Here is a 26,010-nt window from a genome sequence, read left to right as displayed (position 1 = left end):
ATTCATGAAATTAATCAAAAAGTATAATATTAATACAATTATATATAAAAAAAAAAAAAAAAAAAAAAGAAATTTAAAATGGGTATTAAAAAAAAATCATTTTCAGTATTCGGCCAAGTGCATCCTGAATTTTTCGGGTTCGGTTTCGGCCCCAGAATTTTCATTTCGGTGCTCACTATTTGAAATGATGGAAAACCCTGTGCACGTTTCATCAGTTCTCTCAGTCTCATGTGACGCCCTGCTCTCTGATAGATAAGCCCACGCCGCACACATGTATATTTACATATCGCGATATGTACGATATAGCACAGTCTATCGGTTAACACGTTATATCGTCGCCACAATATATATTGTCATATCGCCCAACCCTACTGCAGACATAAAAAATAATAGTGACAAAATGTAAAACATAAATGCTATTTGGAGTCTTCTGTGTTTTGCAGACTTAACATATAATAACAGCTAATCAATTATTTAGCCAAGTAAAAATGAAAAATTCCTGAAAATGTACATATTATTATTCTGAATAATATCAGGGATGTTATGTTTCATGCCACTCTTGAATGAGTCTGTCCTGTTTCACTCTCTATTCAATCTGACAAGCCAAACAACATATGGTATGTAAGTTTCACATGTTTATGGCCCCATCGAGTGGGTATTTGTTTCAGTGTTTATGTAGATCTATTTAAAAAGGCGGTGGACTTGCGTGAAAAGTAAATCTTATGTTGGGATAAATTACAGCTGATTTTAATAAAGTAAAAGTGACTGGAAGGATTATATTCTTACTGATATTTTAAAATGAGTATTTGCTGAATATAAGCAACTTGTGTTTGGCTACAATTGTGTACATATTATTTTATTGAAACCCCCATTGAAATATGATACAATATATGATAGAACAGGCATATATCTGAGGTATATCTTTCAATCACCATTCATGCTCATACTTCCATTCACACCCACTATAAAAAGAAAAATAAATCAGAGCTTTGAAAATTCTGACATATACATTTTATAAGATATATTTCAAGTGTTAAAGAATATTTTCATAAATTCAGCCTGCTCTGTCCTTATCAAGATCTCATTTTCCAACCATTTTTTACAAGCTATTATGATGTCATGTAATCATAATGACCTTTGAAGCAGAATTCTTGTCATTTTTTTGTTTTTTCAATTTCTTTTGATAGTTTGTATAATGGTACTAAAAACAGTTTAATGTATATATATATATATTTGTATTTTTTTGGACAATTATTTTATATGGTTTACAGGGTTAATGTTAATATAATTTGTATATTTGTAATTTGGTCCTTTCTGTTTAATTGTCTGATTGCCAATTTCCAGTGTTACTCTTCACTGTGCACATGTCTGTTGTTGTATATTATTACAGTATATATTATTTTAACCCTTGTGCATCCTTGTGGACATTTTTGGCTTTTTCAGTTTTGTTTTTTTGATAACTTTGTCTGTGTTAATGCTAACTGCATATAATTTTCCACAGGTGTGAATTTCTATTGGAATTTTAATATTTCACCCTATTTTCTTTAAAAAAATATTTTTTGCACTAGTTACACAAAATACTCCCTCTTAGTGTCGTTTTGGACAAAAATGGCACATTGAAACCCATTAAAACTGCGATTTTTAATCCCAGTGCCATTTAACTATAAAATTATGCAATCTTGTTTAACATGCTTTCATTATGTTGGCAAGGCTTCAAAATTTACATTTGAAATATTTTTTACCAGATCGTGCCATTTTTTCAGGTTTGGCATATCATCGCTTTTGCTGTTGTTTTCTGCTGTTTTTGGCTTATGCATATTATAGAGCCAATTAGATACATTATGAATATATAATTGTGTGAGCGTGTTGGTATGGATTTCAGAGTGTGGTTTGTATGTGTCTGAGGCTCTAATAATAAAAATAAAAAAAATTCTGTTTAGCATTTATTAAATTGAAAATAATTATAATTATTATATTTTTTATAAAAAACAACAGTGGCATTATGTAAACAAACTGGCGTTTAAAGTGTTAAAATTCTGAAAATAAATGAATGTTTGGTAATTATGATTAGAACTGATGCTGGTTAAAATATAAGTCAGTGAAAGTAGAAAAAATATTATTCTATAATATTTTTATGACACTTTTTGACATGGCCATTTTTGTCCATTATGGACCTGAGTGGTAGCTTTTTTTAAAATCTGATACTGCATAAAAAATATGAAAGCATCAAAATGAATGTTGTTGTTAATCATTGACATATCCGAGGCTCTAATAATCAAAGAAAAAAAATTCTGCTTAGCATCTATTAAATTGAAAATAATTACTATTTTTCATTTTTTCCTAAAAAAACAACAGTGGCATTATGTAAACAAACCAGCGTTTAAAGGGTTAAAATTCTAAAAATGAATGAATGTTTGGTCATTATGATTAGAGCTGATGCTGGTTAAAAAAATTATGTCAGTGAAAGTGGAAAAAAATATAAATCTATAATATTTTTATGACAGTTTTTGGACATGGCCATTTGTGTAACTTATGTGTAACTTTTTTTAATTGATGCACAAGGGTTAAGGAAGTCACAGCATTATTTTCTGCATTTGTCGATGGTTTTGTGGAAGGTGATGTTCCGCTACATTATACTCAACTGAAATTGAAGAAGGAGTTGTGAAACACAAACACTGTATCTCAATGCTCACAGTGGACATGAACATAAGTTTTCTCAATAGATGTCACACAGTTGTATGAGTTGTTAGTCATGGTGAGTGTGTGCGCGCTTGTGTTGTGGTAGTGTGGGGTCCTCCCTCTCCTGAGGCAGCGTCTCTCGTCCTGCCTGAGTGCCTGCCAAACAAAAGGCACACAGACAGAGTCAGAGGGGCCAGGCAGCAAGCAGCACCGGGCTCCATCACAGCACACTCCTCTTTAATTTTTAATGTGCACTGGCCGTGGTATACACCTGTCAGCCTGCACACACGCACGCATGCGCATAGTTCTTAATGTAATACACGTAATAACCAGCAGATGGCAGTGTGAAGTTTGCATTTTATCATAGTCTCAATCAAGTTATTATATTTTTCCACTAACATTGATGAGGTTAACAATGAAGAATACTCGGAACACACTGACTGAGATGACAATTTCCTGCTGCTTAAAAAATACAATTATTGAATTGATAGTTGTAGTCCTAGATGCTGTCTTTGAAATTGTACTTCATACAGTCGTAGAATTCAATAACATCACCATTTGTTATATATTTAGGATGACATTCCCATATGAAAATAAGCTATGTTTTACTACATTAAACATAGTTTAACCATGGTAATATTTGCAGTAAATTCATCATGGTTACTACAATATTACTATATAATAATTCAGTATTACTGTTGTAAAACCATTGTTAGTTGTATCAAACCATGGTTTTCATGGAAAAACCATAGTTATAACAATGTTACTAGCATGGCTGGTTTTTGTTTCACAGTGAAAGCTGCTGAGAATAGCAATCCCCAACGATCTCTGTGTATTTGATTTACGCTGATGTTAACGTAAACCTGCAGAAATGTCCTGTAAACTCTGTTAATGATGTTTTATGGATTTCAGTATCTTCGGTACGTTGCAGTTAAATGTCATTAGCCACACCACAAATAAAGAGCGATGTGGCTAATAGCAAGGCTTTTGTCTTCTCCAAAAGCCTGTCCCTCACTCGATCAATGGAGCAAGGTGGGGACAGCTAGACGCCATCTCAGGTTTTCCTGTTTTCTTTTGACGTATTTGAGCCACTTTTCTGCTCAACTGCACATTGAACTCTTCTTTCTCCCCCTGTAAGAGCGTTATAGAGATAGACAGGGATCAGAGGGCACGTGGGTGCATGGTTCCAAATTGCTTTGTTGCTAAGTGAAGTGTGTTGCACAACAAGAGGCGAGGGAGCGGAGGCCAACCAGGCAGAACAAGACAGAGGAAGTGACAACATTAGAGGTGTTTCATATTTGATGTTGCTTTCAGTGATTGCCAAAGGGTTTGTAAACCCTAAGTTAACAGGCCTGTGATGGGCTTTACTGTAGTGCGGATGACTCACAAAAACACAAGCAGCACAATAGAGCACAAGCAGCATACATTACATTCATTTTCTTTATAGAGAACATTATTTTTAGTGATAATATAAGAGGTTGTTAAGTGATGATGTACAGTATGCGTCTGTTAAATCCACAAGTCAGATTTATTTTGTATTATTTTATTATTAAATGAATTTCAGTAATAGCCAGAGAAGTCGCTGTTACCGTGGCAGCAGGATTTGTTGCAAAAGAGCTCAGCGGTGATCGTCTATTCGAGAGAGAGAGAGAGAGAATGACAGACAGCTGCTCTGTGTGTTTACGTTTGAGTGTTTTTGGTTCAGTTTATTATTAAACTATTATTTATAATGCCAAGGCGGTTCTCGCCTCCTCCTTTCTCTTATACCCCTTTACACAAATGACTTGCATATAGTTGAATCAGCATATTAAGGTGGGGAATGATAGGGTAGTTTAACATGTAAAATGTTAACCGGCCCCATCAGACTGATTTGGACCGGGCGTGTGTTGTTCCAGCCCGGCCCCGCCCCACCCTCCTCCGCTCTACACTCCTCCCGGCGTTGCCTCAGGCTGGGGAGCCCCCGGCATGACGTACATTCCCCTTACCCTCTCAGGCAGACAGTAGCCACTCCTCCCTGTGCAAACCGGATTCAGACAGACCCCCAGTGGACAGAACGTCCCTACCGCTCCAGGCAGTCGGGGAGTCGCTTCCCTCCTCCCCTCGCAGACAGCGGTCTTCTCGACCCCTCCGTGTTTCTGGGGGATGGCAGGGCACTCCTCTGTTCCTGGCAGCGGTTCCTTCACTCCAGGAGGTCAGGGATTTTAGTCCCCACTCGCCTCGCGTCCAGGCGGTCGGGCCACTCTTTCCCCTGGCGGGTAGCAGCGGCACTCCCCTGGTTGGACAGCTGTGTCGAGGACTCCAAGACGGGGATCCCTCCTCCTTCCCGGGTTTCGGCACCAGTGTAAAGGGTATAAGGGAAAGAAGGTGGCGAGAACCGGCTTGACAATATGAATAATAGTTTAATAATAAACTGAACCAAAAACACACAAAGCAGCTGCCTGTCATTCTCTCTCTCTCTCTCTCTCTCTCTCGAACTGTCGGACTGTCTCGAACCTCCTCTCTACTTATTCGTAGGTTGGTTGACAACAGTACTGACTCGTGTGTGTCTGTAGTCTGATTGTTAAATCATTGGCAGATTGGAAGAATATTCGGAAAAAATTTATGAAAATAATGTTTGTTGTTTGCATTTCTGTAATAAATAGTCTATAATATATCTTTGTCTTTCTGATTTTGACAGATGTTTAGGTTTTCAGTCAATTGTTGTATTGTTGTGATTCATCTTGGAACTGGTTTGTTTGGTTCATGGCTTATTTATTTTATTCAGGGTTCAAATGTGACCAATATATTTCATATTTCATGCAATTCACTTTTACACATTGTTTTGAGGGTGTTGTGTAGATGTGAGAAGAATGTTGTACAATGTTGTTTATTTTGTGTCAGACTTCCCCTTTCAGTGTGTTTGAAAAGCACGTTTGTACCTGTAACAGCACACTTCTTACACAAACCGCTCCTCTCTCGTTTGTTTAGACTGAGTCTGGTCCTCGTGGAGTTACCCGAGACAGGTTAAGTTCAGAGGCTCCTCCTACGCAAGAGAAGGGGTGTCCCACGGTCACGGCCCACATGATCGGGAACCCTTACACATTCGGCCTGACACCTGCATCTGTGATACAGGACTCACGCTTTCAACCCCTTAAGTGAGTATTACTGACATCCCTAAACATAAATGTTCAAGTCACCCTGGAAGTGTCCAAATTTTCATTCACTTTTTTTTCTGTCAGTCTGCCCCGTCAAATGGCGCACAGCGTGCCCACAGCTGGTGTTCCTGAGGAGTATCTGAGAGGGTTTCGTCCTTACGCCACAGCAGAGGAGCTCCGTATGCCCTCATTACCGCTGGGACTGGATCCTGCCACTGCTGCAGCCGCTGCAGCCTATTACCACCCCGGATACCTGCCACACCCCTCCTTCGCACCATACAGGTACAACAACACATTTAAACATCCAGAGAGATTCACCGAGACTGTGTGTACTGTTAGTTCAGTAAACAGCAAGTTAAAATTCCATCATCGTTTACTCACCCTCATGACTTTCTGCTGGAACACAAATGAGATGTTCAGCTGAATGTTCTCGCTGGTCTTTTTTATTCAATGTCAGTAAATGGTGACTAACACTGTCAAGCTCCAAAAAGAGCATAAGAGCAACATAAAAGTAGTCCGTATAACTTGTGCACTAGAGGTAGACTGATATATCCTTTTAATTCATCGGTGCCGATAGTTGCTTTTTGTAACTATCGGTTTTCGGGAAATATCTGTCTATAGTTGCTGAATGTTTTTACATCGTTTAGTCATTTCAAAATAAGAGTCCCCAGTGTGTTTTGGGCTTGTTTATACTTAAAATTCCTGCGTTATATTACAAAACTTGTTTTGAATGCATTTTTTTAAATGCATTTGGGATTTTATTCATTTTAGACTCCTTGTCTTTGCCCGCTATAATAAAGAATAAGATTTCTTTTTTTTTTTACATTCTAGAAATCAATTTGAAAAATTTTGGTTAATCGGTTACCAGCCTTTCTCATAACCTAGTTATCGTATCGGCAAAATCCACTATCGGTCGTCCTCTATTGTGTACTATATTCCAAGTCTTCTGAAGTCAGTCAATAGCCATTATTTGTTTTCACTGATAATAACAATAATCTGAGTGTAGATAATGGAAGAATTTTAGGTGAGCTATCCTTTTAAACACGCACAGTGGACATGATGTCGGTCTCTGTTTCTCTCAGAATGGACGATCCGTTCTGTCTGTCAGCGCTGAGGTCTCCCTACTATTCACTTCCTGCAGGGGGTGGTCTCACCCCTCTACACCCGTCTGCAGTACACATGCACCTGCAAGGGGTTCGTTACCCTGGAGACCTGAGTCACCCTTCACTGTCCGGCCTGCAGTCCGAACGCCTATCAGAGAGGTATGCAACCGTGATTTTTCGACATGAACCAAACCGACATGGCATTCTTTGAAGTACTTTGGAATAGTTTATAAATATCATTTTTTTTATATATATCACAGTGCAGTTAATTTACTATCTGATGTCATCACAGCCTCAGATTCATTTTTCAGAGTCATTTATTACAGATTCATTTGAACTCACTGCTGTTTAATTTATATGCTGAAATCCTCAACCCTTGTTTTGTGCTTGATAAATACCGTTCTGATTACATATAATAGTTTTTATTTAAATGTCCAGTTTCAAAAGTAGCTTCCCCAACACTGTATGGCATCCATAAACACACACATCCATGCACATATTTGCAGTGTGTTTATGTAATTTGAGCTCTTGTCTGTGTGTGTGGCGTGTCTCCACAGACTCCAGATGGAGGACGAGCTGCGGCAGAGAGAGAGAGAGCGTGAGCGAGAGAAAGAGCGAGAACGAGAGGCCGAGCGAGAAAAAGAGCGTCAGCGAGAAAGGGAGAGAGAAAAAGAACTGGAGCGTGAGAGAGAGAGAGAACGGGAGCGAGAGAGGGAGAGGGAGAAAGAGAGAGAGCGCGAGAGAGAGATAGAGCGGCAGAAGGAGCGGGCGGCGCGAGAGAAGGCCATGGAGAGCCACTATCTGGCGGAGCTTCATGCATTCAGAGGCCCTGCAGATGACAGAGCCAAATCTGCCGACAGAATCACTGCGAACAGAGCTGGTAGGAAAATGTATTCTCAGTCCGTCATGTTCCAAAACAATTTCACAAATGCACATGTCATAACAGAACAACACATACATGTCTTATATGTCTTATATGTCCCAGGGGTTGATTTTTATTCAAATGAACAGGTTTAAACTATTTTTCTTTTAGCTATGTGGAGGTCACATTAAAACAGAATTTTTAAAACTGTTTACAAGGCCTTTATCATTCATTTTTGTTACATTTCATATGCCTTATACATCGATGAGCCAAAACATTCTGACCACTCAGTTGAAATGAATAACACTGATCATCTGCTAACAAGGTCACATGTCAAGGTCTGGGTAGATTGTAAGCGAATGATAATTTCTTGAAGTCAACGTGTTGAATGCAGGAGAAATGTGCAGGAGTAAAGACCTGAGCGACTTTGACAAGGGACAAATTGTTATGGCCAGATGACTGGATCAGAATAGCTCTGAAACAGCAAGACTTTTGGGGTGCTCCTGGTCAGCCGTGGTGAGTTCCTACCAACATTCGTCCAAAGAGGGACAAACACAAACTGGCGACTGGGTATTGATGTGTGAGGGCAACGTAGTCTATCCCGTCTGGTCCGAACCAACAGAAGCTCTACTGTGGCACAAGACACAGAAAATGTTAATGATGGTTATGGGAGGAATGTGTCACATCACACAGGGCATTGCACACTGCTGCGGATGGGGCTGCATGGAAAGCTGTGAGAACGGCAGAAGGTAGTTTGGTCCGAAGAGTCCCATTTTGTTGTACATCATGTGGACAGCCGTGTACGTGTGCACTGTTTACCTGGGGAAGTGATGGCACCTGGATGCACTGTGTGAAGACAACAAGCCAGTGGAGGGGGTGTGAACATACCTAAACATTGTTGCAGACCAGGTACACCTCATCATGGGAATGGTATTCCCTGATGGCAGTGGCCTCTTTCAGCAGGATAATGCACACTGCACACAATGTTCGAGAATGGTTTGAAGAACATGATGAAGTGTTGCCCTGGCATCCAAATTTCCCAGACCTTAATCTGATTGAGCATGAGTGGGATGTGCTGGGCAAGTCGGATCCATGGCGGCTCCATGTCGCAACTTACCGGACTTGAAGGATCTGCTTCTAATGTCTTGGTGCCAGTTACAACAGGACACCTTCAGGGGTCTTGTAGAGTCCATACCTCGGCAGGTTGGTGCTGTTTTGGTGGCACACGGAGGACCAACAGCATATGCCTAATAATGTGGTCATAATGTTTTGGCTCTCTCTCTCTTTGGCTTTGTAAAAACAGAAGTTGTACTCCATATATGCAGGACCGGCCCATCCTACAGGCGATACAGGCCGATGTGGCTGGGGGGCCCCACGAACACGTGCAAAGTAGATGAACAAGTCATAGGTTTAAAAAATATTGATGACTTTTATTTTGAAATTCTCTGCAGTCCAATGGTCTCTATCGTGCACACCCACTCAGGGGAGCTATCAACATGCATGGACCTGATCATTTAACATACAAATCACAATGATGGTGAAAACTAAAAGCAACATTAAGTATAAAATGAGCTCTGAATAATCACAAAAAGTTACAACAAATAAAATAACAGCAGTGCATCTAAAATTGGCAAGAAGTAAAGCTAAGCAGTACACGCTAATCTGGGTACTTGAGTGCCGCTCCTTATAACAGTATTATTAGACAGATCGCACCTTGCTGAATAATGCTCATGCCTGACAAAAACGCAGGAAATAAGTTATGAAAAATATTGCTTTGTGACTATTTGAGTCTTTGAGGTTTACTTTTTGTAAAGGATAGCAGGAACAGTGCTTGTCAAATCATTAGGGCTTTTCACGTTTTCTCAAGAATAATCTCTGGGTAAGGAGTTCAGACACTGATGATATATAGATGCAAAAAACTCACATAGAGTTAACATATGAGCAATTAATCCAGAAAATAACCAATCCCATCCAATCTGCAATGCTCTCTACGAGCTATGTGTTTATTCTTTACATTTGTTTACAAATATATATTTCAAGGTGTTGGGTTTATAGGCCCTATTTCAAATATTACCCAGTTATTATCACACTTGCAGTATCCATGACCTCATATTAATTGAGACACTGGTTAATATGTACGTTAGTATGATGTTTTAATGTTATGACAATTTTCACACTGGGGGCCCATTTTCAATATTTCACCGGCCCGTGGGTTTTTGCCCAAAAATCCACGGGCCGGCCCTGCATATATGCTTATTTCTGGGAGGAGATGGTAGGGGACAAAAGCATGTGCGTGTCACACAATCTTGGGTTTTATAAAGGAATGTTTGCGCAGGTTCTGGCATACGTACAGTTTAGTAAATCTGAAAACTTTTTCAGAATTAGGCCTAAACCAAATTATAATATAAAACCTACGCAATTCTTTATACATGAGGCCCCTGGTCATTGTAAAAAAGCCGCAGCCAATGTCTGTCATCAAAATGATTGGCTACAATTACCTCCCAAAATTGCCTGACACGTTTTGGTCCCCAGATATAAGGCATCTGCTGCCAATCGCTCATAATCGTGTTTCCTCAAGTAGTTTATTTATTAGATACTCCTCAGGAACACCAGCTGTGGGCACGCCGTGTGCCATCTGACAGGGCAGACTGACAGAACAAAAGAGTCACAGTGGCCTCCTCAGTGGCTACAACTTCCACTTTGCTGCGCTTTCCCCTGAAGTGATGATTTGTTCTCTTGAACACATGGGATGGAAAAGATGCTTTTTTGCGTATTGTTTTTGCTAAAAGAAATGTGCATAATTCAAACTCATAATTTGGATGGAAACGTGACTATTTTGTGCACATCATTTTGCAATTCATGAGGACAAAATATAAAAAAGTGGAAACTAATCATTATTACTCTTTTCTGTTCTTTTTTCTCACAGATAAAACCAAAGAGCCCCCCCTCTCCACTCCTAAACCCCTCCAGCCTGCTCTCCATCACTCTCTAAACTCCACCCATCACCCCATGCCCAGCCTCGTCTCTGCCCACAGCATGTATCTGGGCCCTGGAGGGGCGGGGCCTGCCGTTCTCACAGCTGCCACCATGCTGCAGCGCAATAATGAGGAAGATCGCTGGTTGGCCCGGCAACGAAAGATACGGCAAGAGAAAGAGGACAGGCAGTACCAGGTGTCCGAGTTTCGTCAGCAGGTAATTGAGCAGCATCTGGACCTTGGCAGACAGGGTGATATCACGGAGCTGCAGATAGAGGGACACAGGTAAGAGGCTAAATGACTCCATTTGACATTAGAGTAGATTTCTGCGGCAGCTGAATTGTTGTGACTGAATTTCTGAATTGAATTCAGTCATTGGCAGAATTCCTAGGAGTTGAGTTGAGCAGTCTGAGAATATTCTATGAATATACTGTATATACAAGTTCCCTGTATTTTTGGGAAGTCAAACACATTTTCCTGAAGCAGATCTTGTGAACTGCTAGTTTTAAGCCTGTAAACCCTGACATAAGAAAAACTATTAAAATAAATAAAAAAAAAAATAATTAGCATTTTGTTATTTATTTATGTTTTATGTATTATATTTGATATATTCTGCTTTAAAGGTCATTATCCTCCTGAGGTCCAGCAATTCATTTTTTTGTAGGACAATTGTTATTTAGGTTTTTCTTAGCCCATACATGCTACAGTGATACATTTGGGGGTATTATCAGAGGAATCCCTGAGCTTTTCAGAGATACCAAATGTTTGAGAGTTTGGCCATGACAACGTCCTCTCCTTGCTCTATAGATATGGATTGAAATCTATCACATTTCAATTCAGCATATCAAATACAATAGATTCTTTTGAAAGAATTTGTGATTTGAACTGCGATTATGATGTAATGTTTTCCACATGTTCAACTGCAAAAAGGCAGCTGGGGGTTTCACACTTGAGCCCTCTTAAAAAGAACCAAACTGAGACCTTGTTTCAGTTCAACCACAAAGAAATAAATATATAAACAGAGAAACAAAGTCTTCTTCATATTCAAATGTTACCATCCACCATGTACCCATTTTTGTCCATTTTGTGATAGGGTCTCACTAATCATCAACATTCGTTTTTGAAACAGTCAACTTGAATATTAGGGACGCTCCAATCAGGATTTTAACATCCGATACCGATCTCCAATATTCATTTCATCTCATCAATCGATGCTGATCATTTCACTTTTCAAATTATTCATAATTTTATTATATTTAATTTAGCAATGCATTACTAAATATTTAATATAGATTTATTATATGTACGTACCTTCCTTTTCATTTAGTTGGATGTTGGTAATATTAGTATATATAGTATATAAAATAAGTGCGACACACTCTCTCGTGAGGTAAACAAATGACAGGAGAATGGAGGAAGAGAAGTTTCTGGACTCTGCAGGTGTTTCTGTTAATGCTGTTTGCTCAGCAATCAATTATTAAAGTTGTTTGAATTATACCCCATCTTGTATTCCGTGTTATTATTATGATACCTGTGCTTTGCGGAGACTGAGATGCTGCTACCACAAATAATAATAAAAAACATTTTTGGAAATAAAAAAAAATACAATTTCATCAAGAAATGCCTGGAAATGTCCATCAGGTGGCAGCAGACATCTAGGACATTGCAGACAATAGGATTTTCCAAGTAGGTATAGCTGCAGCCTGGAAACCTCCAAATGGGGGCGTGGTTACTCCAAAAAGGGGTTGTGTCAACTCCAAAAGTGGGCGCCACTTCCACTCATAGTTAAGGTTGGGGAAAGGGTTAGGTTAGGGGCTCGCTACATCTCTTATGGCAATTTGGAGCTCACGCCCCTTTTTGAAGCAATACTTGCAGCTGTAACCTTCTCTGATTTTCTGCTAAATTTTGATTATGTTAGTGAAGCATATCAAATTTGATACAGGCGGCATTATAGGGTTAATTAATCAAGAATTCAAATGAGTGATTCTATTATGTTTCAAGTGATGAGTGCCTTCAAATGGACTCCAGTACGATTTGACATTGGTATAAAAGTATTTTTATTTAAAAAAAACTTTTTCCTACTGACTCATGTTGTCTCATTTTCTGCTAGAACTTTTACTAAACATCCTTTAAAGAAGAAAAGTTTAATTGAAGCAAAATGACTAGATGTTTTGTCTTATTTTCAGAGACATTAAAAATATTGTGTGTGCTTTGTGCTTATAACCAGAAAAACTATTTGCCAAAGAGGTAAGAAAATTAAACTTGTTTACCCTGGGAATACATTTTGTCCCCTCACCACATTGGCAAATATTTTTTTCTTATTTTAATCATAAATATTACAACATTTTGTTAGATTGTCCTTTTGCCAGTGTTACTTTTGGTATGCATCTCTTACTTTCAGATGTATTGTACCGATGAAATCTGTTTTAAAATGTTTGACGTTCCATTTTTTGATGCTAGAGGCGCAGAAATGACACATTTCTCCTTTAGGATATCAGGGAGGTCAGAGCTAACAAAGCCAAAGTGTGTAACAAAGTGTGTGTCAGTGTTAGTTACTGAGTATTTTTCCGTCTCATAGACCAGTACCAAACCATCATGAACTCAGCAGCAGAGATCGAGAAAGAGACAGAGATGCCCATCTTCACCTAGGAGCTCCGCCCCCTCTCATCTCCCCAAAACACCCACATAGAGACAATGGCCCTCCACCGCCCACCACGCTCTGGAACCCCGTGTCACTGATCGAGACCTCCACTGACTCTAGACGCCCCCTGCATGAACCTCTGGGCTTGGGTCACTACGATATGAGCCGACTCCCCCTGCCACCCTCCAAACATGAGCGGCATTTCATCCCAGAGAGGCTGGAGGAGGGATCCCGGAAACGGGAAGGTCTGGACAAATACCCTCCCATCAGGCCCAGTAGCTTTGGCGAACCGAACACTTTCCTCGCCGACCTGGAGAAAACCACACAGAGTTTTCTGAACCAGCAGAGAGCACCGTTGAGTCTGTCAGGTCCATATGGAGAGCTGAGCACAGGTCTGAAGCCCAGCGGGTCCTTTAAGAGCCTGCAGGGTTCGTCACGGGTCACTCATGATGCCATGCTAGTGTACGATGAGTTCCTGCAGCAGCACAGACGAGCCGTCAGCAAACTGGATCTGGAGGAGAAGAGACGCAGAGAAGCCAGAGAGAAAGGTACATGATTGGCAGGACCAGTGAAGCGCTTGTGTTGCATCTGCATTCACGTACTTGCGTAGAATATGTTTTGGCCCAAAGTCGTTCAAAAAAGAATCGAAATATAGTGCATGGGATATGGATGACTTTTATGTGCTGGAGCTTGACAGTCACAATTACAATCCTCTCATCCCTCAGTCTTGTGTTTCATGGATTAAAAAAGTCATACTGGTTTTAAACGACGAGTAATAATGGCTGAAGTTTATTTCTGGGTGAGGTTTTTGGCTATTATATATTAACATTGCTTTTGCAGTAGAATACATTTTTTTATTCAATTATTGGATGTGTTAAAAGCATAAAGGCATAATCAAAATGTTTTATTTATGTATTTAACCTAAAAGTACAGAAATAACAGAACAACGTAAGCCTAATGACAAACCTCAGATTTTTTTTTTCAGTGAACTTTTTTAATTAGCAGAACAGTGAAAACTGAAAGAATGCATTTTTTTTATAAAACTTTTATAACATTTTGTTGTGTGGTGTGACCAAAAGAATTGAGAACTACTACTGTAAGAGTTGATGAGTGATGTTTGTGTAGGTTATTACTATGAGCTGGAGCGACTCTTACGATGAGAGCGATGAGGAGGAGGTGCGAGCTCATCTTCGAAGAGTTGCAGATCAACCACCACTCAAACTAGATGATTCCACTGAGGTAAGACATCACACACATCACTGTGGAGTTCACCAATAAAACGTTGCAAAACATGATTAATCACCACAATTGTTTTGCTTTGATATCGTGTTAGATTATGCTTAACTTGACCCAGTTGTGAATGCATAATATAATTAGTCAAAATTCCTCTTGTCCCCTCTCTCTGCAGAAGGTGGAGTTTCTGCGGATGTTTGGCCTGACGACTATGGCCCATCGAGAGGAGATGATGGAGGTGAAGAGGAGGAAAAGGAGACGTATGCTGAGAGAGAGGAGTCCCTCACCTCCTGCGGTCCAGAGCAAACGCTCCTCCATTACACCCCTGAGCACACGATTCACTGCAGATGATATGAACAACAGCCCTGAACTAGAGGACAAGAAACGTTTCCTAAACATCTTCAGCCTAAACCACATCACACAGCAGCAGAGGAAAGGTACTGCACACTGCTAGACATCAGAGTTATGTTTGTTTGGCTGCTGTGAACTCAGGAACTGCACTTGAAAACAGGGGTGTGGGGTTTGGTTCATTTTAACTTTAATACGCTTCACAAAGAGATGGTATTTTTGAATTCTGCAATCAGTTTTGAAACAACCTTGTGTAGGAATTCAGAAAGTATTCAGACCCCTTCATTTTTTTCCCATGAATCAATTTCACTTTTTATTTAATAATTTTTTTCACATTAATCTACACTCCATACCCCATAATCACAAAGCAAAGCAGAGGTTTCATAACATTACAAATTTATTAAAAAGCTGATATCACTTTGACATAAGTATTCAGACACTTTGCTATGACATGTTAAATTTAGCTCAGGTGCATCCCATTTCTTTGAGAAGTTTCTACACTTTGATTGGAGTACACTTGTTGCAAAAACAATTGATTGGACGTGATTTGGAAAGGCTGTCTATATAAGGTCTCGCAGCTGAAAATGCATATCAGAGCAAAAACCAAGCCATGAGGTCAAAGGAACTGCCTGCAGAGCTCAGAGACTGGATTGTATCGAGGCGCAGATCTGCGGAAGGCTACAAAACATTTTCAGCTGCATTGAAGGTTCCCAAGAGCACAGTGACCTCCATATTTCTTAAGTGGAAGATTGGAACACCCAGGTCTCTTACTAGAACTGGCCACCTGGCCAAACTGAGCAATTGGAGGAGAAGGTACGTGAAGTGACCAAGAACTCCGGTTGAGCTCCAGAGATCACGTGTGGAGATGAGAGAAACGTGCAGAAGGACAGCCATAACTGCAATATTCCACTGAGCTGGGCTTTATGTCAGAGTGGCCAGACGGAAGCCTATCCTCAGTGCAAGACACATATAAACACCTTAAGAACGAGATTCTCTGGTCTGATGAAATGAAGATTGAACTGTTTGGTCTCAATTCCAAACATCATGTCTGGAGGAAACCAGACACCACTCATCATCTGCGCTATACCAACAGTGAAGCATTGTGGTGGTAGCCTCATGTTGTGGGGGTGGTTTTCAGCGGCAGGGACTGGGGGACTCTTCAGGGTTGAAGGAAATCTGAACGCAGCAAAATACAGAGATATCCTTAATGAAGTGCTCAGGACCTCAGACTGGGCAGAAGGTTCACCTTCCAACAGGATAATGAGCCTAATCACACAGCCAAGACAACGTAACAGAGGCTACGGGACAACTCTGTGAATGTCCTTGAGTGGTCCAGCTAGAGCCCGGGCTTGAACCCAATCGAACATCTCTGGAGAGACCTGAAAATGACTGTTCAATGACAGTCCCCATTCAACCTGACAGAGCTGTACAGAGTTAAGTGTCTGAATACTTATACCAATGTGATATTTCAGTTTTGTTGTTTTTTATTTTTTATCAATTTTGCTTTGTCATTACGGGATATGGAGTGTAGATCGATAAGAAAAAAATAATTTGAGCAAAAGGCTGCAACATTGTGTGGGGTCTGAATACTTCCTGAATGCACTGTATATATAATTACACTGACATTCCCTTACAAAAATTAACCATGGTTTTACACTAGTAACCAAAGTTTAAACATGGTATTTGTAGTAAAACCATAGTAAGCACAAAATGAACCATGTCATATTTACTACAATATTACTATAGTAAATCTATGGTTCATTTTTGTAATGGTTAAACAACACTTAATTGAACATTCATTTGTACTTAATATACACTAATAATAAGCATTTAAAATACAATTTTCTATATTACTATATTTAAATATTATGATAAACAGAAAAGTAAACATTTCTTACAAAAACAAAATGTCTCTTTATGGTTATGTGTAGCTGAAGTGATTCAGTGAATAATTTACAGTATGAGAACCTACTCACTAAAATGAATTGGATTTCCCAACACTTAATTTAATTTAATCATTTATTTAAAAAAAAAAAAAACCTTTACATGAACCATCCAAAAAAATTGATTCACATAAATGTGTAGTGTTTTGTGATGGTGCAGCACTACTTGTTCCTGGAAAAGCTTCAGTATTGTGAAAATAGCTGAACCACTGTCATGCTACTGACAAATGTAGTTATTAGTGTCGCTACTTTTAGTGAAATGCTCCCCAACGCTGGCTGGTATTTATGGTGGTATTCACATTGACAAAATAATTTCACATTTTGAAGCAGTTCAAATACAAAACATTCAGTTAGACCAGCCACCTGCAGGGGCAGCAGCAAACAAAATGGGTTTTCATAAGATGTGTCTCTAATGGCTGTCTGTCTGTCTGTCTGTCTGTCTGTCTGTCTTCTCTGGTGTGTTTCAGATAATGAGAAGGTGGAGGAGTTGTTGCAGGCCATTAAACAGAAGAGTGTGACCCTCGACAACATCAGACACAACCCTCACCTGCCGTGCAGGAGCCCAGCCGCCCTGTTTTCAGGTCAGTTCACATCAATGCAATAATTGTATGTCTTTTTTTAAATGTATTATTAACTGAATGCAAAGATGGGTTACAGTGGATGGTGCCCTGTGTTCTGATTGTTAGTGGGAGTGAGAACTTGCGTCTGCACTATAGGGCATTCACACAGTGTTAATCTCGTCAATGAAATAACTGACACAAATGCTCAATGGTGAAAGTTTTTTTTTTTGTCAATGAAAATCAAGACCAATAAAAAGATATACATAATGATGTTAATTTAACTTCAAGTTTTTATTTGTATTGTTATGACCTTTTGGATTTTTAATGGGATAGGGAAAGTAGAGAGATGACAGGAAACGAGAGGGAGAAGAGTGGGTATGGGATCGGGAATGGACCTCATGTGCCGGGACTTGAACTCGGGTCACCCTCGATGCATCAGCACCACATATGAGCGTAGCCTGCTAGGCTATGGCTCTGACCAACTATTAAAGTATTAAATAAAACAAACTATTGATTAAAATATGATGAGCAAAATTATATTGCAAGAAAACACCAACTGTTTTTTGTTTATTCGACTTCTAGTCAGGTACGACTTTATTTTGGTAAAATAAATACGGCAACTCACTCAAACACATCCTACAGTATATATGTGAGATAAATCAGCTTTATCCACAACATATACATAACATTACAACTTGCATCTGCACTGACAATAAAGAGAATGAACAGGTGATGACAAGTTACATGCTATTCAGAATGTCTAAGGGTGCCTACATACTAGTTTACAAGGTCACATGTCAAGGTCTGGGTAGATTAGATTGTAAGCGAATGATAATTTCTCGAAGTCAACGTGTTGAATGCAGGAGAAATGTGCAGGAGTAAAGACCTGAGCGACTTTGACAAGGGACAAATTGTTATGGCCAGAAGACTGGGTCAGAGCATCTCTGAAATGGCAAAACTTGAGGGGTGCTCCTGGTCAGCCGTGGTGAGTACCTACCGACAGTGGTCCAAGGAGGGACAAACCACAAACCTGCAACAGGGTGTTGGGCTCAATAATGCGTGAGGGCAACAAAGGCTATCCCATCTGATCCGAACCGACAGAATGTCTACTGTGGCACTAGTCACAGAAACTTTTAACGATGATTACGGGAGGAATATGTCACATCACACAGTGCATCACACCCTGCTGTATATGGTACTGCGTAGCTGCAGACCATTCAGAGTATCCATGATGACCCCTGTCCATCATTAAAAGCGCCTACAAATAAGCACGCAAGCGTCAGAACGGATCTTTGGAGTAGTGGAAGAAGGTCACCTGGTACAATGGGTCCTGTTTTCTTTTACATCATGTGGACGGCCGTGTGCTTGTGCACTATTTACCTGGGAAAGTGATGGCACCACAATGCACTGTGGGAAGATGACAACATGATGGAAGTAGTGTGATGCTCTTGCAATGTTTTGCTGGGAAACCCTGTGTCAGGCCAATCATGTGGACATTCATTTGACAATATTATTCTGTCAGACTTTTAGTCTCAGAGCAATGTTCCCGTTGTTATCATACTTAAGTCTCCGTTTTGACAGTTTTGTGCAAACAAAGGTTATAGTTAAGTTTATTTTTTGTATGTCTATTATCATATTGAAGGGCAGTGCTTAGCATCGATAGCCTTTTATTAAGAAACACGTCTTATTGGTGTCTTGTGGAAATTACTCGAGTCTAATAATACAAGGTTTTATTGACCGACTAGCTGACCAATAGTTGACATAACCCACCACTATTCGATTTTGAAATTGTTTTGCACAACCCTAATAGCCACTGAATTGACAAGAGGTCATTGCTGTAGACTGTAGCATGATGACGTAATGGATTAATTACGATCACAGACATCCATTACATATTGGATTAAATCCATTACGTCATATTTTCAGTCTCTAAACCTTACAAAACAAAAAGGATGCATACAAATCTTTTTATTTCCAAAATGAAGTTATGTGGATTATGGGCAACATGTATATTGTTATAAAATATGACTGACATGAGATGACATGAATAAAAAGATGAAAACGTGGCCGTCCTTCAGCCGCGCTCACAACAGGGAGTGGGCTGGGGACAAGGAGAGGCACAACTTTATGAGCCTCATTTGGGCAGTGGATGATGAGGCATACCTGATGTGAGTGGAGCCTCATGAACACTGCCATTAGACCCACACCCTCCGACTGGATTGGACCACATGTCACAGCCGACGGGCATTGATGCCGGGCCGCCCTTCCCCTCACACTCACCACGGCTCCAGGGAAGATAGGCCGCCACAGAAGCCGCTGCGCCACAGACCATCGAGGGGAGTGAATCGCAGCAGCCGTACCCTGCCCACGTCCTGAACCATTCCCACGGGCATTTCCCATCCTACACAACCACACCTTTCACTGCGAGGACTCCAGATCTCCCTTTATTTTGAACACCATTTTCCAATGGACACTTATACATTTTTCAGAATATTTAAATATAGACTAAATTTAACTTCCATGGAAAGACAAACATTATGACTAAAAGAAAAATCTTGAGACATGTTTTTAAGCTATATTTCTAATACTTTTTAATTTGACACTACATCTTTAAAACACAGTGATCATAAACAGTCACATGTGACACAATGAACAAAGACACCCATTTGTCTATGAACATACGTATACTGGCCTATGGTGCATAAGTACATTGACAAAAAATAAAACATGGCACAAATATAACCCAGAATATTCCTTTCATCCACTGCTCTATTTAAAGTTTTTCTTTGTTTATGAATGAATGTGTCACACCAGCATGCCACTTTTGATGTTTGTAGATCAGTCATCTCAGTCCCAAATCCAACCAGATGAGCCTCTGAACGGAAGACCCCCCAGTACCTCCCTGTCTGTGTCTTTTGCTCCTCCTGCTGTGGACTCTCCCTCCATCCCAGATCAGCCCAGACCCCTCTCAGACCATCTAAGACCTAAAGAGACTCCCCTGCCTGCATCTGATAAGAGCCGACCCAGCGACAGTGTCCCAGGCAAGAGCTCTAGTCTACTTAACAGTGTGCGACAACCCCTGTTCGCTAAAGAGAGCTCTGCTTGTGTGAACGGAAAGGCAAAGCCCTGGGAGAGCTTTATAGCAGAAGAGTTTGCACAGCAGTTTCACGAGTCAGTGCTGCAGTCCACACAGAAAGCCCTGCACAAGAGCAAAGGTACTTCGCAATTTTCCAAATTCGATTTCATGGCTTGCATTACTGCATACTTAACTGTATGCTGCCTTTATCCCACTACAGAATACAACATTTAAAAAGGTCATTCTGACTTTATATGGCACAATTCTGAATGTATTTATTTTTATTTTTATGTAAAGACCTCTCAATTGAAGTATATATCTCACAAGTCCTATTTTTCCAAATTGCGACTTTATATCTTTCAAGTGCGAGTTTATATCATACGATTGAATGTTATAAACTTGTAAGTAGACTAAATAAATTCCATTCACAATTGTGAGATTTTTTTATCTGACTTTCTTAGAACTAACCTAAGGTTCACACAAAGAGTGACACAACAAATTGTCTTGAATAGCTGATACAAATCGACAAATAATCGAATCGAGTCATGAGTTGCTAAAAAATTCCCACTCGTAGTAAAATAATAATAGTACAGTTGTTGATTTCAGTATGGTAGGTACACATTCCCATTTTGTCAGCAAAAGCTTTTCAAATCACTTTTCGCTCCACTTGTTTATTCATTTATCATCTTTCTGGTTTGTGGATTTTGGACACATATCTGCATGTCTTTTGCTCTGTCAGGTGCTGCACTGGTGATGTCAGAACAGAACCACACAGTGGACTCATCCGTACATTATAACATTCCTGAGCTACAGAGCCTGCCGGGCCACTCCAAACTACAGCCGCACCTCGGTACTCAGCCCAATGGACAGCACTGCCCCCCACTGCCACCCCACCACGAACTCTCCGCAGCGGAGGAGTCAGAGGAAGAGGAGGAGGAGGAAGAAGATGAAAGTGAGGAAGAGGAGGTGTCTGCACCCAGATGGCAGGGCATTGAAGCCATCTTTGACGCTTATCAGGAGTACGCAGAAGGTAAGACTCTGTCCAGAAGAGGGCACACTTGAGCATTAGGTGTTGTAAAGTCAATGATGTGCATCTACTCTGTTTTAATCACCATGTGCTCTTTGGCCCAGTGTATTTTCTTTTGGCACTGTAAATGAAGTCAATATCTCATCATGTCATGTTCATTCATTTTAGTCAATTTTGTGCAAACTAACAAAAACATGTAAAAGTGTGTCTCACCAAACTGTAAATATAAAAGAAGGTACAGAATAAAGATTTTATTATTTAAACATGTATCAAACTTATGAATTATCAACATAGCATGAGTAATGTGACACCATGCAAGGTCCGGACATGTGAACGGCGAGCTCTGCGCACTTTGCTAGTTTTAACACTATTAATGACATAAACCATTGAGATTCGATACACTCTTTTCCATAACTGTTCTAGGAGGATAATATGTCAAAGAATTTAAAATCCTTGGGCTCTGGAGACATTAAAAGACACTTGCTGTATGTGCTCAAGCTGACACCCCAGAGAAGGCCCTGTGCCCGGGAGCCGATCTGGTTGAAGAAATTAGGGAAATTCGGCGAGAGATGTTGAACATGTCGGCAATGCTGACGAAGGTCGTTGCTGACTTGGAGGATCTTGCTGTAATACGCCGATCGATCACTGCCATTGAGATGAAATTCTATGAGGTGGTTACAAGAGTGGGGGATGTTGAGAAATGGATCGATTATCTGGAGTCATCGGAGAGGGAATTATCTGCTAATCCGCTAGTGACCAAGGTGGATTTGGAGCGTGTCTGAGAGAAGTTGGAGGACATGGAGAACCGTAGCAGGCGAAATAATGTCCGAATCGTCGGAATTGCTGAGGCCGAACAGTGTCAGGATATGGTGAAATTCCTGGATGGGCTCTTTCTGAATCTGCTTGACATAACAGGCCATAAGCTGGAAATTGAGCGAGCACACAGGGTTCCGGTCTGGCGATCTGCCGAGGGAGACTGGCCCCGATCAATTCTGGACACATATGCGAGGAGTAAAGGAAGTCTTTTTTAGAAGAACCACAGCATTATCTTGTTCCCAAACTTGATCAATTCAAGAACGGCAAGAAACTCTCTCATCAACGTAAGGTTGCTTTTGCACCGATGTTCCTGGCCAAATTGAGAATAGATGCTAAGGATGGCTGTAAAACATGACCCGATTGAAATACAGCTATAATACTATTTTGTTGCTGAAGAGGGAGTTTTGGTTATTCAGGGCAAGACTGTCATACTTTCAGTCAGGGTACAAGGCAGGAAAACTTTGTGCTAGATATATAAAGCAGAGAGAGTCTTTTTCTACCATTCCCTCAGTAAAATCTGCTGGTGGTGAAATATTTACCTTGGCCATTGATATTAATACAGGTGAAACTCGAAAAATTAGAATATCGTGCAAAAGTTCATTAATTTCAGTAATTCAACTTAAAAGGTGAAACTAATATATTATATAGACTCATTACAAGCAAAGTAAGATATTTCAAGCCTTTATTTGATATAATTTTGATGATTATGGCTTACAACTTATGAAAACCCCAAATTCAGAATCTCAGAAAATTAGAATATTGTGAAAAGGTTCAGTATTGTAGGCTCAAAGTGTCACACTCTAATCAGCTAAACACCTGCAAAGGGTTCCTGAGCCTTTAAATGGTCTCTCAGTCTGGTTCAGTTGAATTCACAATCATGGGGAAGATTGCTGACCTGACAGTTGTGCAGAAAACCATCATTGACACCCTCCACAAGGAGGGAAAGCCTCAAAAGGTAATTGCAAAAGAAGTTGGATGTTCTCAAAGTGCTGTATCAAAGCACATTAACAGAAAGTTAAGTGGAAGGGAAAAGTGTGGAAGAAAAAGGTGCACAAGCAGCAGGGATGACCGTAGCCTGGAGAGGATTGTCAGGAAAAGGCCATTCAAATGTGTGGGGAGCTTCACAAGGAGTGGACTGAGGCTGGAGTTACTGCATCAAGAGCCACCACACACAGACGGGTCCTGGACATGGGCTTCAAATGTCAAACGTCTTACCTGGGCTAAAGAAAAAAAGAACTGGTCTGTTGCTCAGTGGTCCAAAGTCCTCTTTTCTGATGAGAGCAAATTTTGCATCTCATTTGGAAACCAAGGTCCCAGAGTCTGGAGGAAGAATGGAGAGGCACACAATCCAAGATGCTTGAAGTCCAGTGTGAAGTTTCCACAGTCTGTGTTGGTTTGGGGAGCCATGTCATCGGCTGGTGTTGGTCCACTGTGCTTTATTAAGTCCAGAGTCAACGCAGCCGTCTACCGGGACATTTTAGAGCACTTCATGCTTCCTTCAGCAGACAAGCTTTATGGAGATGCTGACTTCATTTTCCAGCAGGACTTGGCACCTGCCCACACTGCCAAAAGTACCAAAACCTGGTTCAATGACCATGGTATTACTGTGCTTGATTGGCCAGCAAACTCGCCTGACCTGAACCCCATAGAGAATCTATGGGGCATTGCCAAGAGAAAGATGAGAGACATGAGACCAAACAATGCAGAAGAGCTGAAGGCCGCTATTGAAGCATCTTGGTCTTCCATAACACCTCAACAGTGCCACAGGCTGATAGCATCCATGCCACGCCGCATTGAGAAAGTAATTAATGCAAAAGGGGCCCAAACCAAGTACTGAGTACATATGCATGATTATACTTTTCAGAGGGCCGACATTTCTGTATTTAAAATCCTTTTTTTTATTGATTTCATGTAATATTCTAATTTTCTGAGATTCTGAATTTGGGGTTTCATAAGCTGTAAGCCATAATCATCAAAATTATATCAAATAAAGGCTTGAAATATCTTACTTTGCTTGTAATGAGTCTATATAATATATTAGTTTCACCTTTTAAGTTGAATTACTGAAATTAATGAACTTTTGCACGATATTCTAATTTTTCGAGTTTCACCTGTAATGCTTTTAAATAATTCTATCTTGATCTCCATATTTCCATGTCTTCGTCTACTGATGAAGATATTAGAAACTTTGTGGAACCATTTGAAATTCCTAAACTGATGGCTGTGCAAAATAATTCTCTTGATTCTGAGATAACCTTGGAGGAGCTTGCCGAGGCACGTTTTTTAATAAAGAAAATTCACATTGGATCTTAATTTTTTTTTCTTCTAGTAAGACCTTTGATATTAGGGCAAAAAATCATAAACTTGATAATAATTTTTGTATTGTTTTCCTGTAAAAATATCTAAAAATCCTTAAAACAAGATCAGTTTGATATATATTGTTTTAGAAACAACGCTGCATAACATATTTAGGTTTTTCAGAGAATGTATTTTTATCATGTGTATTTTGTCTCACTATACTGGCAGAGTTTTTATAGTCAAAGCAATTGAAAAAATCTACCAGTGCTGAAGAATTAATCCAAATTATTAGAATATGTTACTGTAATCTAATGGAATAAATTACATTTTACAGCATGTATTCTGTAATCTGTAGTGGAATACATTTCTAAAGTAACCCTCCCAACCCTGTATATATATCAGACATTGTATATTCAGGGGCCACATCTCTTCTGATAACATTAGGCATTTAATCAATATCATGTAGTCAGTGGTGAATGATCAAACTCCAGTCGCAGCTATCTCACTTGATGGCGAAAAGTTGTTTGATATGGTAGAATGGGATTATCTTTTTAAGATTTTGGAAATGTTTGGGTTCTTTTATTGGTTGGATTAAGCTTCTTTATATACACACAGTAGTGGCAGTACAAACAAATTGATTAATTTCAATTATTTTACTCTGGATAGGTGCACCCGACAGGGTTGCCCTCTTTCCCCATTATTGTTCCGTCTTGCCCTGGAACCATTAGCAGCCGCAATAAGAAAGGAGGCTGATTTTCCAGAGGTGATGGCTGGAGGTGTGGCGCATCCGCTTTTGCTTTACACAGATGATATTTTATTATTTGTCTCTGACCCCATTAGATCTATGCCTTGTCTCCACAGAATTATTAATTCCTTTTCTAAGTTCTTGGGATACAGAGTTAATTGGTCTAAATCTAAAGCTTTGGCTCTGACTTCGTACTGCCTAGTAATGGCTTTTCCGACCGGCGCCTTCCAGTGGCCCAAACAGGGCATTAAGTATTTGGTTATTTTATTCCCAGAAAATGTGTGTGTTGCTTTTGACCCTTTAATAAAAAGGTTTTCGAGCGATGTGGGCAGGTGGGCTTCATTACATTTATCTATTATTGGGAAGGTTAATGTTCTTAAAATGAATTGTATTCCAAAATACCTGTTACAGTGTCTCCCTATAGATGCCCCTCTCTCTTATTTCAAGCAATTTGATAGCATAGGGAAGTCCTTCATTTTGAATGGTAAACGTCTCAGATTACATTTCAGTAAATTGCATAGGTTGATTAACAAAGGTGGGCCTACCCAAGATTTAGTTTTATTATGCATT

At 39.9% G+C, this 26,010-nt stretch overlaps 1 protein-coding gene across 1 annotated transcript in view; it reads left to right on the top strand.

Moving 5' to 3' along the window:
- The window catches only part of LOC127661374 (genetic suppressor element 1-like), a 341,952-nt gene that overhangs the window by 308,620 nt on the left and 7,322 nt on the right, over positions 1-26,010 (top strand). The window contains 12 exon segments of the mRNA XM_052152028.1: positions 5,647-5,813; positions 5,898-6,095; positions 6,896-7,075; positions 7,474-7,796; positions 10,705-11,038; positions 13,332-13,942; positions 14,520-14,539; positions 14,541-14,633; positions 14,803-15,064; positions 17,386-17,499; positions 20,316-20,693; positions 21,294-21,584. Of these exon segments, the coding sequence (XP_052007988.1) occupies positions 5,647-5,813; positions 5,898-6,095; positions 6,896-7,075; positions 7,474-7,796; positions 10,705-11,038; positions 13,332-13,942; positions 14,520-14,539; positions 14,541-14,633; positions 14,803-15,064; positions 17,386-17,499; positions 20,316-20,693; positions 21,294-21,584 (2,971 nt within the window).

The sequence above is a fragment of the Xyrauchen texanus genome, chromosome 21, assembly GCF_025860055.1.
Source record: "Xyrauchen texanus isolate HMW12.3.18 chromosome 21, RBS_HiC_50CHRs, whole genome shotgun sequence".
Lineage (NCBI taxonomy): Eukaryota > Metazoa > Chordata > Actinopteri > Cypriniformes > Catostomidae > Xyrauchen > Xyrauchen texanus.
This window is presented reverse-complemented; position numbering and strand designations above follow the sequence as displayed.